Genomic DNA, 12,618 nt, shown 5'->3' with positions numbered 1-12,618 from the left:
CATGTGAGGGCAGGGCCAGCCCAAGCACAGCTCTCCCCATTTGGTACAGCGCCGCCGGACAAGGCAAAGGGCAGATATGTCTACCTCCCCATTGCTGTCCTGTTATTTCATCTTCAGATAAGTGAGTTTAGAGTCTCTGCATACTCACTGGTTGTAGACACCAAGACCACTGGGCTGTACTCATACTCTCCTGAGGGGCTGGTGACCTTCAGCCGAAATCTGTACAGTGTCCGTGGTTCCAGGCCTTCCACGACGTGCTTTGTCGCATATCCCCTGGGAGGGAGGAGACATGCATGAGCCCTACACCGGGTCACGGGATCAGCGGTTCCTGAAAGCTGTTAGAAGCCCAGGAGCAGGTGATGTCTGAACGCCATCTGCCTTCACCACAGCCCTGACGGGGGCCGGTGTCCATCTCCCACACTAGTCTGTGACCGCCTTGAGCATAAAGGACATCACGTCTCCACCCCCACCCAGCAGGGGCCCTGCCTCATCCACGGTGTCTAGCCCAGGGCTGGCTTGTAGCTGGCACAGTTTGTACTTAGGAGAAATATTCACATTAACCCACGATACGTGTCCTGAGATGAGTCTCACCTTTGAAAGGTAAGATAAGCAGGCCTCAGACAGTAAACACACTGAGCTTTCTGAGCAGGGCCTTGAGGAGGTGGGTGAGGCTGACTGATAGCTGCATACCTAAGGCAGGCAAAAGACCACCACAGGGAAAGGCCTCAAGAAGCGAAATACATCATTGCTTGTAGCCCACGAGCAACTTAAGAGTGTGGGGCATAGGCAGCCCCCAAGGACACCCCCCACAGGGAGCCCCACCATCAGCTTCATCTGGGAAGACGCTGTGGGGACAGACGCTGAGCCCTTGCAGAAGAGGAAGCTGACTGCAGACAGGCAGCGGAGAGCTGCAGGCCTCCGGCGGGAAGACGGCAGGCTGATGGCTTGGAGCCTGCAAAATGAGCACCAAGCCATGCAGCCCCGCAGCCCGTCTGCCTGCCCGGAGGATGCTGGGGTCCAGGGAAGGTACCGAGACCCTGTCCCTCTGCTTGTGAGGCGAGGCCCAGGGGCCTGGCTTTGACTCGGCACCCTTTCGAGGGTCTCAAGTCTTGTTGAGTTGTATGTTGCCCAAAACCTCAATTTCTCTTTGCTGCCAAAAATCTTTATTGGCATCTGACTAAACTCCATGCATCCCTTTTCAACAGCTATAGCTAAATTTGTCTTTCCTTCTACCTCAAAGACTTGATTTTTAAGGGCATGTGTATGTTTCCAGCTCTTTCTTCTTCCTGCTTTTGCCACCAACCCAATCAATGTTCTCCTCTTTCCAGAACACTCCATAGCTCCTCGGACTCCAGGCTAACCATTGTTCTCCCCATTTTATGTCTCTGATTTTTCTTTCATTCTCAGCAGACCTCTGCAGAAGCCGGAGTCATGCTCTGAGACTCACAACTAATTTTTCAAGGATGCTTATGTGCAACCTAAATATTTATACACCAATTCCATTCCACCTAATTCCATGAACATGCCCAGTGCCCATTACACATGCGATTCTGTGCCAGGCTGGGGATGCAGCCCTGGACCAGCTCAGGGGCCAGATGAATCTGTCAACGGTGAGTAGACCCCATCTCCTGTTGATGGGTGGCAAGAAGAGGGGCAATGCAGGACAATAGGAGTGACCACTAAGTCAGGCCAAGATGACAGTGCTGGCATTAGCATCGTTACTGAGTAAAGCTCACATGGAGACATGGCTTTAGACCTGGCCTGATGGGTGTGCTCACACCTCTATCAAGTAAACGGCCTCACCTGCTCGCTCCCAGGTCCCAAAGAGAGAGCAGGCGCAGCTGAGTAGACAGCAGGCCCTGTACTTGCTCCAGAGGGCAGACAACGCTTACAGACAATTCATAGAACCTAAAAGGTCTCTATAGCTCTAGCACCCAAACTCACCCACCACACAAGTGTGAGCAGCTAGTGAGGGAGAGAGGGCCCAGAAGAACGTCCTCTAGTAGAGGGCTCTTGATGGAAGGGACAAGTGGGGCAGGCAATTTCCAGAACAGACAGGGAGATGCGGCCAGGGAGAGAGGGACCGCTGGGCCTGAGAAAGGGTCACTGGGCTAGAAGGACATGGGGTATGGGGCAATGGGTGAGCCAGGGTGGGAGAAATGGAGACAGAGAGCCTAGCAGTGGGGAGACAGGGCACATCTGGGTGCATGTCGCTGAGAAGGAGTCTCAGTTCCACCTGAGACCTAGAGACCCAGGTGTGAGGGCTGGCGAAGCCTCCCCAGACCCTTTCCCTGCGTGTGCTTCTCTCCCTTTGTGGTTGATCGGAAATGTAAGACTTTAAGCCGAAAGTCCTAAGCCCTCAGTGACCCCTTTTTTGCACCCCCAGTTATCTCAGACACCAAAATCTAAATGACTTCTTGGGTGTGGCTCTAACAGACCAAGAAAAGATGGGGGGGGGGGTGTTAAGGCACCCCTGGCCACTTGTCTGTGCTCTCCTGCCCATTGCTGGTGGACTCTTCCTCCCACCTGACTCCACCCATACCTGAAACACATTTCTCTTCACCTACAGTCCATGTGGTAGAATGCCAGGCAGGGTGACCTCTGACAATCCCTCCCCAGCTGCAGGCGCACATCCCTCTTCCCTGTCAGCGCAGCTCCTCCCCCTGGAATGGGATGGGAGGTGGCACAGGAAGGAATGCTGTGCAATTCTGGGCCTGGGCTTAAGATGCCTGCAAGCTTCTGCCTTCTCCCTCGGAAGCTAGATGCCATGTAAAGATGTTCAACTTCCCTGCTGGAGGGAGAGGCCACCTGGTGAGAGAGGGTCACTGGAAGATCCAGAAAACAAAGGGAAATCAAGAAGCCCAGTCAGCCCTAACTGTCCTGGCCACCCCAGCAGAGGCCAGGCCAGCAGAGTGGCACCATCCAGGACCACAAGGAGCAGAGACACGCCATCCCCCTGCCCAAGTCATAGACTCTTGAGCAAACACATGATTTCTTTTTGCTCTTAGCAAAGCAAAAAAGTTTGGGGATGTTTTGTTATGCAGCAGTATCATTGACCATCATGTATCAACAAAGAAGAAACTGTAACAAAGACAATGAAGAGATGATACTAACAGCCTTAAGAAAAACATTTTCATTAGGAGACCAAAAAAGAGAAGTGTTAGAATAGATATAAATATATTTATCATAGAAGAAAAAGCTCTAAAACCAATATAAATATTCAGGAAAACTGCCCTGACTAAAAATAAGGATGATGACGATAAATTAATATATATCTGTTTGGCACAAAGTCTCATGAGTAGATGGCTTTTATTGTGTTGTGAGCACAGATCCTTATCTATAGATATTTGAATCAAAGAAACTGAGCCCTCAATTTGTGGCATCTGAGAAGATCTTTAGAACTCAGTGAGAATATAATATCTGAGCCTCAATGGAAGTCTATGCCAGAAGTCAAAGACAAGATAATTTAAGACCGAAATAAAATGAAAAGTGCCCCTAATAAAACCCAGTATTGCTAAATCTCAGAAGATCACCGTGAAGCAAACAGCACCTTCATAACCCCTGGAAAGGAGAACTACAGAACTGTTTCAGAAACTGCTGTCACTGAGCACATTTATGGGGGGCTGGCAGCTCAGCGGAATGGCCCCAAGGAGAGCACCAGGGACGCAGCAGCGGCCCCAGCACACCGCGGCCCTGGGGGTACCCCCCCCGTGACCACCTCACAGCCACAGGCCGACACGGTGACCGCGGACGCAGGCCGACTAACAGCAGCAGTTCATCAGACCTGCAGAGAAGCGCGGCTTGCAGGCCCAGGCACCCTGGCTTAGAGAATCAAACGCTCTTAGAACCTGTCTCTAATAGAGGAAGAGACATGAAAATACAAAGCATACCCTTCTTTTTGTTATTAGTCAATAAGCAAATATTTCGTGCAAGAGCTGAGCAAACATGAAACCTGAGAAACTAAATCCTGGCGTGCCCAGGGACTCGCACCAGACTTCTCTTCTCTGTGCTGCCTCCCCCAGCGCTCCGATGCAGCAGCACTGATGACTCTGAAATGTGCTTTTATGGCCCAGACTCTCCTCTGACCCAGTCTCCCCGAACTGCCTCCTTGGCTTCTCTCCTTGCATGTCTGATGAGCCCAAACTGCGCCTCTGCTCCACCTGCCACCTTCCCCATCTTTGTTTTTGAAGTTGCTCAGGCTGAAAACCATGGCGCCCCTGCAGAAGACTGGCTTACCGTCCACAACTACGGGGTTCTCTCACAGGGAACTTTATCCTGCCCTGTGGAATTCAGACTTGGCTGGACGACTTCCTTTGAGCAAGGAAACACAAGCGGAAGTATGTCATTCCAAGGAGAGGCTTTAAAAAACCTGTGTGCCCTGCTCTCTCCCGCTGCTGCCCCCATGACTGGCAACATTCAGGCTGAGGCCACTCCGTCAGCCCGGGCTGTGGGGAGAAGACCGTGTGGAACGGAGCCACGGCCAACCCACGGGGCACATTCTGTGGGGAAGTGAATTACTGCTGTTCTAAGAAAGATTCTGAAGTTGATGCTTAAGGCAGCATAAGTTGGCCTACCTTGACAATATGTTATTAGATGTGCATGTGTATTTTTATAGACAAGATAGGTAGATAGATGTCCCTTGACTACCCTTTTTCTTGCATTTCTCATATCTGGTCCCCCAGCAAACTCGTCAAATCCATCTTTAAAACGTTTCCTGAATTCAGCCACCGCTCACACCCTGTTCCGTTGTCTCCCACTGAAATTCCTGCCGAGACCTCCTAAGTAGTCCTGCCTTCTGCCTGCCCCCTGCCTCCCTAGAGCCTGTTCTCAGCTCGGCAGCCAGCGTGATCCTCGTGAAGCATAGGCTCCTCAGCGTCACGATCTCCAGTGGCTTCCCCGCCAACCTTCTCTCAGGGGTCCCAGGCCCCCACGGCCACCTCCCACTGCCTTCTCACCACGCCCCCCCAGTTCTCCCCATCCACTCCTCGCCTCAGTGTTCCTGGGACATCCCTGCACAATCCACCCCACGGCATTTTTATGTGCTATTTCTTCTGCCTGGAACGTTCTTCCAGAGTCTCGCAAGGCCCCAGGCAGCCCTCACTTGCCTCTGTGCAAAGCGTTTGTCACCTCTGCTCCGAGCCCCCAGCTTCTGGGCTTTCTCTCCCCAATACTCATCACCACGTGACAAACGCCCTATTTTCACACATGTATCTCATTTATCGTTTGTCTTCCTCATCACAAGGGAGGAATTTTTGTCTGTTCCATGTCATGGCCTCAGCATCCTGAACAGTGTCTCGCATGTAAGAGATACTCATTAATACATGCTGATTAAATGAATGAAGTACATGATTTAAGCACCAATTATCATAGAAATTTAGGGGTAGAATCTGACTTGGATGGAAGACAGGATTGCATAGGGGAGGTCTGTCTGAGTAGGAAATACAGCTGAACACACACGCAGGAAAAACCAGGGTATGTTCAAAGGACAATAAGCAGATCTTACTGGAGGGCTGTGCTCAGAAATAAGAGACAAGAAAGGCTGGTTGTGGGTAAATGGAAGGGGCATCAGATCTTAGTCTAAGGAGCTTGACCTTCACCCTTCAAGCAAAGGAGACTCAGTGAAGACAATTTGACAAAAGGAAGATTAAAAAGAAAATTGACCTAGCATGATAGAAAGGGTAGAAGGCAAGACAAAGGAGATACGGCCAATTGATTAGGGCAGGAAATCTGCAGGACAGTTGCAGGACCTGGAGAGACGGCAGTGAACGAGTCCGATGGTGGGCTTGTGTCCTCGTGGGGGGCATGCTGCAGTCTAATGAGTGAAAGCACAGAAGGGGTTTGCAAAGGAAGACCTCACAAAATGGGTGGCTGGCTGTGAGGGGAGCCCAAGTCGAAGATGACACCACCGAGTCAAGATTGGCTGGTGGCCAAAGCAACTGGGACCAGCAGGTCAGGAGGCAGTTCTTAAATCCACAGTCCCAAGGTCAGGTATTCCAGATTGCTGCTTTTTATTAAAAAAAAAAAAAAAGGTATTGCTACTTTATCAATACCTAGAGAAAGTGCTATCATGGAGCAGAAAAATGGTCAAGATTAGCACAGTCTAATTCTGCCACCTAGTGTCAAGGATCGTGCTGATTCTCTGAGGAACCGCAAGCATTTCACGTCACTTAGGCTGGGGGAGAAGTCCTAGCTGCTGGCTCTGCAGTGCCAGGCTGGCACCCAGGTGAACCCCGGGGACAGCGCTCAGTTCTCCGGGGCCAAGGCGATGACCCAGGCACACACACCAGGCGGGGGCCCATGCAGCGGCTGCCGTCGCCCCGGGTGAGGCTGCCTTCCTGGCTGCCCAGCAAAGGTGGAAAGGAGAGAGGAAGTAAAGACGATCCAGAGCAGCCCGCCCAGCTTGCCCAAGCTCAGCCCACGGAGGGGTGAAATGGGGGAAAAAAATGATAGCTTTGGCTTTCTCCATAGATACGCTTGTATCATGGTTCTCTTTCAGAGGATGGAAACTACCTAACAGACAATAACACATAACATGACATGAATAAAGTGGCATATCTAGAAGTCAGGCCAGGAATTATTTTCATATAGGAACTACAACTCAAATAAATGCATATGCACTTTTTTCTTTTTAGGTAAAACAAAGAATTGTTCATCAAATCCCAGGGATCTCGTAATTCAGGCAACAGCTGAAGCCTTCATATACATCAGTAGTAGCGTTATCACAATGCCACCTTGAAGAAAGGCCAGAAAAGCCCTGTACCGACCGTGACGACGTGACTACACTGTAATGGCTCTTTGGAATCTTGGCTGCAGCAATGCCCATGCTCTGGCTGAGACACTGCACTAGTTTTCCATAATGTTACCATTGAGGAAAATGGTTAAAAGGCACATGGAGTCTCTCTGTATTATTTCTTACCACCAGGTATGAATCTTCAATTATCTCAAAATTAAAAGGTTAATTTGTCACATTTATATTTCACTTTTTTGTATTCCTGAAACACAGATATGGAGTCATTATGCAAGTGGTAAATCTGTCAAAAGGAGTAAGAGTTGAAATGATAACTAAGGAAAAATGACTTCTTGATCACTCCTATGTCATTCATTTTATTTATTCATGCAACAGCTATTTCAAGGGACTACTCTGTGCCACTATTTTGAGGGACTACACTCTCTATGAGCTGGAGATGCAGGGGTCAGCAGAAACCCTACCTGCCCCTCACTGGGTTTAAACACTGGTGGGGAGAAAGAAATAAACAGGTAGACAGGAAAACAGTTCTGGCAGAGCTAACTGTTATAAGGATATGAAACAAGGTCATGACAGAGAGGTGCCAGGGTGGAAGGGTGGCTACTTCACCCGGGCCTTCTGAGGCGGGGGTCTGAGCCAACATTTGCATGGTGTTTAGGAACCAGCCATACAAAAAAAAAGAAGGAAATGCATTTAATGCAAAGGTAATGAGAAAGACTTTGATGTGGGACCCAGTGAGCCTTGCTGAATCTGAGAAGCAGTTTGGTTGGAAAGAGTTAACATGGGACCAGCAGTATGCCATGAGGTCCAGGAGTCATCCAGGTAGGCCTGCAGGCCCCAGCCCACATCTGTAAGCAGAGTAGCCAGATGGGACCCGTGTTTAAGTTCATCAAACTCTCTTTCGGTTCTGTCTCTGCATTTGGGATTTTAAAAATATGCCTTAGAATGTTGAAGAAGTCTAAGAAGCTCTCAAAAGTATAGGAGGTTTAATTTCAAAGTTATTACTAATGCTTATCTTCCAAAAATTCTAATTCACAAAGCATACATGCAAATGATGCTGACTCATTCTTTTAATTTCAAAACGAGTCTTTTTAGAGATAGTAGAAAGCATTCCAGATAATCAGGAAATCAAAGCAAAATGTTAAAACAGCTCAACATTGCACCTACGTATAAATGATGCCGTAAGTGTGCATTTTGGGGTCTTCTTCTTCAATTGAGAACCTGAACCACTGCTCCTGAGGTCCTTGCCGTTTGGCCTTCTTTTCCAGATCCCAGTATAACTCAATGCTGTGATGAGTCACTTTGCCCACAACAGGTGGATGAGGCTTTGAGGATGGTGTGATTTCTAAAAAAAGAAGGATACAGGATTTCAGGACTCCACCTCCATAAAGAAGAGAGGTCAGCTGCATGCATCACAGCTGTTTGGGGACCAAACTGTGTTTCCCTACACATCAGTCATACACAGAAATTTTCCTCCCTGTTGCTTGAGGAACATCTGAAAAGCTTAAATGGTGCAAAATCCAGCTGCTGTAGTGAGTACCACATCCCAAGCAGATTGTCCCACAACCGTTAATACCATACTTCACTCATGGACCCTTCCAAAAGGTTAGTTAATGCATCCAACTAATTAATTTGGTTTTTTGAGCTGATGAACCTCAGTTTGCTGCTATCATCCTCAGTAAACAAAGACAATAGACAAATGATATAGCTGGCCCAAATAATTGTAACAGATGATAAAGGGTTGATTCTATATCAACAAGTTGGCTCTTACCGACTAACCAAGGTCCAAAGGCTAATAACAAACAAGGCAAAAGATGAGCAGTGCCCAAAACAGCACAAATAGCTGACATCACGTCCAAAAAAAATTCATGTTCCCTAGTGGCCACAGAAATTGGTAACAATGGGTGTAACTTTATATCCAATCAGATACTTAAAAAGAGATAGCATAGCTATGGGAGGTGGTAGTGTTGGGAAAGGACCAATTCTAAGGATTTGGTGGTGGGGAAATATGAATTACAGCCTTTGTAGAAAACAATATGGCACAACGCAACACTGTGTATCTATTAAAATAGAAAATAAGTATACCCTTCTCTCCAGCCATCCCACTTCTGGTCATCTCTCCTGCAGAAATCAGAGCCCAAGAGCACACAGGGAAACACACACGGGGACATGAACCACTAGTTTTTAGCAGTTCACAGCCATAAAGTAATGACCCGTTAATAATGGGATGGTCAATAAATGGTATGTCCACAGCATGGGAATTAGGTTGCCTTTTAAAAATGAATTCATTGTATACTAGATGCCTTGAAAGGATTTCCAGAAGCTGCTGCTGAATGAGAAATCAAGATACAGAGAAAAATCCAGAATACCCGGTTTCTGTGAGAGATAACAAGGGGCACACAGCGCACATGCCAAGTTATTCATCATGTGGCTATTTTGTTTCCTGTTAATTTCCTCTCCCCTGCTAGATACTATGTTTTTGAGGGCTAGGTCCCTGTTTTATACTTCTTTTAAAACTTCTCCCTGTCCCTCAGGGCCCTTCAGGACTCAGAAATATCATTAATTTACCGCAATTATTGTTCAGAATAAAAGGATATTGTGCTTCCCTTGAGTCAGAGTCTCAAGCAGACCCACTACCCCCTGCAGACCCAGGGCCTCCTGCTATGCTGCCCCCTGAGGAAAACAGGGGTGCCCTGACCTAGCCTCCAGGCCTGCAGGACAGACAACCTCCATTCCTTTACATTCAGATCCCAGACATGCACCAGGGGGCAGCCTACAAGCTCATTTCTCCAAACTTTATTCCCAATTTTCCTAATTCTTATCAGAAGCATGGCATGATGGGATTGGATAAACCTGGATTTGAATACATGTTCTGAAACTGAGTCAGAAATACTTACTTCAAAGTGTTTTGTGACAACAAAATAACATATATGAAGTATCTAAACAAATTACGGTGTATTTCATACACTGAAATCCTACCCAGCAGCTAAAAGCAACTCGTTTTACAGCAAACCTAAAATGAGTTGTAACACACAACAAGGGTTCAGAGGATACACTCCATGATTACACTGCTAAGTGAATGTTTAGAACACACAACACTGTGTATTCTTTATGAATGCATCCATATGTAATAAAAGTTAAAAGCATGGATGGAAAGAATGCATACCCCCTCAGGACAGTTACTCAGAGAAGTAAGGGCAGGGACTGACAGACAATGGGGGCAGAGAAGGGGGCACTTACCACATATTTGTAAGGTTTCATTTCTTTCAGAATTTAAGAACTATATGGCAAATGTTGACAGTTTACATGGGGCTCTATTATAGTTTTCAATAATTTGGTATACTTGAAATGTTTTTAAGTAATAACTATAAAAATAAACGATATACATTACTTTTACAGGGCTGTTGGTTTCCTTAAAGAAACTTATTGCAGTGTCCTAGATACAAATTAACACACGTGGGGGGAGGAAGGAGTGTGCATGTAACATCTGTCAGGCCCCGGCCCCTCAACACGGGTCCCCTAATCTAACCCCAGCCGTCCTGCTGGTCAGCACTGGTGACCCACATCCTTCTGTTATGCCAGCAATGCTGAGCAACTAATTTTTTTCCCCCCAGAACTTTCTAAAACCATTCAAACACCAGAATTAGTAGACTGTTAGGGATTACCCCAATGTAAGTAGAAGCCAAGTAATATTTCTACTTAAAAACACCTGGCTTAGAATCCTATTAGAAATTGAGAGAGACAAGAAATTCTAAATGAATGCCCAATTCCTGAAGGGACAAGCCAATGGCTCACCATGAATTTATATCAGGAATATCAAGACGACATTCCCGGTTATGCAAGTGTCTCTGTTGCTTACTCTACACGAGTCACTGATGCCGGCAAATAACAAGAGAGGCCCACCCGTGAGCTTGGCACCGGCCACAGAGGGTCCCACTGCCAGCAGTCTGCCCACTTCCAGCTGCAGGCTCAAGACGGAGGCAGAACCCTCCCTGCTATTCATGACCCCTCCATGTCTGGCACACCAGAAAAAGGGTAGGTTGGAAAGTTGATTTATTGTTACTCTCTCTTTTTTAGGAGTGATGCAGATTTCACCACCCCGTGGCCTCTCCAAGGCTCAGCACTGGTTGTGAGCAAAGCCTCACTGAGTGCACGGCCACGGTGCAGCCACGTGGCTGTCATGGGGATACCACTTTGCACTGCATTGCTTAGCCAGGACACCGAAGGTTTGTGCACTGACCAGTGGTGACATGCTACGTCTCCTTTACTTTGCAACAAAACTTACCAAGATGCAAATTTCCACGTAGGTAAGAGCTTCTTTTGGCAGAAAGCTAGTAATGCCAGATCGGATCCAGATGGCCAGAGCGTGAATGAGTGTTCCCATCAGGTAAGAGCTGATGATTTGCTAGGTGGCCAAGAAATGAGTAAGGGCTGAGACCACACTTGTTTTGTTTTTCAGGCAACCTAGTCATTGGACGAGTGTGTTTTAGTCCTTACAACACTGTACCCATACATAGATCCTGATTTCTCTTTGATAAAAATTCTGATACTTTTGTCATGACCTGCTAATGTACATATTTTAGGCTGTTGGCTTTAGGATCCTAAAATATGTACATGACAGGTCATTAGCCAAAGTGCAAGGGAGCAGAGGCCTGGGTTAGCACTGTGCCTGAGATGCTTTACATTTATTCATTCATTTAGCCTTCACTATACTGCTGTGTGGCAGAAGGATTTTTAGTATCTCCTTTATTTAAAAAGCTGAGAATCAAGAGAGGTTCAGTAAGTTGCTCAAAGTCACACAGTAGTAACTGACAGAACCAGGATTCTCAGGAGTCCCTACTTTTAACCTGGTTCCATTACTGCCACTTACAAGCAGAGTTATAAAATGTAGACCTGGATGAAAATCTATTTATTAGTTAGATCTCCAGATTTCCTCAAGCCATTCATTTTTAAATCAGATTTAACCTTGGGCTTGAACCCAAAGGAAATTTTAATTTAATATAATTTAAATGAGCAACAGTACTTAACAGGAAAAAGGGAAACAGTGAAAAACAGGTGTTGGTGGGATAAAGCAGGAGGAAAAAGTGAGGCCAACTCCCTCAGAGCCCTGGGGCAGGGGGCTGCTCACTTTCAGGAACTGTCCACAGACAGGATGATCGATGGTCTAAGGAGACCCCAGCAACCATCAGTGGAGGCCAAGAAGGCAGAAAGGTTTGACTGACAGTCACCTTGACACTGTGAAGGTGGGTAGGAGCCAGCCAGGTGCCCCTTTCCATTGAGCATGGAGTGTATGGAGACAAGAGTGGCAGTAATAGGGAGGAAAGGTTTACAGCATGTGATTGAAACAATGAGCTAACTCCTAGGTAAATCTGAGAGGAATGTACCAGGGCTGGGAACATGCACCATACTGGGAAAGTATACTAAATTTACTACCAGAATATGAACAAATTCCTCTGTTTTTAAGTTTTATCATCCCCAAGTTATACAGTAAAGCTCAAATAGCAAGGGGAGGTAAGTTTATATAGTTCTCCAGCCCTGGCTTGCTCTCCGTGGGGACCAGCCTACTGCTGTGTGACAAGCAATACGTCTTTCTTAAGTTGACTAACATCAACATTTTGAAAAACTCAAAAGCTCACCTTTTCCTATTATTTCATTTAACCAGGATGTTTATGTCCACATCTGTATAATGTGATAACAGTACAAACACTATTTTGAAAATTGTTGTTATAAGTTTTATACAAGTTTTATAAAAGTATAAATAAGACACCATAAACACACATTCCTAGGCACAATTTAGATGCTACTTTTTACACAGAAGTTTTAAAGCATTTTTTTTCCTGATTATAAGCATCAGGTCTTTTAAAAGGTGCTTT

At 46.6% G+C, this 12,618-nt stretch overlaps 1 protein-coding gene across 1 annotated transcript in view; it reads right to left on the bottom strand.

Annotated features, from left to right (window-relative positions):
- FANK1 (fibronectin type III and ankyrin repeat domains 1) overlaps positions 1 to 10,748 on the bottom strand; it is a 29,270-nt gene extending 18,522 nt beyond the window's left edge. The window contains exons 1-3 of the mRNA XM_057505399.1: positions 10,649 to 10,748; positions 7,913 to 8,090; positions 149 to 273 (exon numbers count right to left, since the gene is read on the bottom strand). Of these exons, the coding sequence (XP_057361382.1) occupies positions 149 to 273; positions 7,913 to 8,090; positions 10,649 to 10,748 (403 nt within the window). The remainder of the gene's footprint in view (positions 1 to 148; positions 274 to 7,912; positions 8,091 to 10,648) is intronic.
- Between the last annotated feature and the right edge of the window lie 1,870 nt (positions 10,749 to 12,618).

The sequence above is a fragment of the Manis pentadactyla genome, chromosome 8 (genome assembly GCF_030020395.1).
Source record: "Manis pentadactyla isolate mManPen7 chromosome 8, mManPen7.hap1, whole genome shotgun sequence".
NCBI classification, from domain to species: Eukaryota; Metazoa; Chordata; class Mammalia; order Pholidota; family Manidae; genus Manis; species Manis pentadactyla.
The sequence above is the reverse complement of the archived record's forward strand: the minus strand, read 5'-3'. Positions and strand labels throughout refer to the sequence as shown.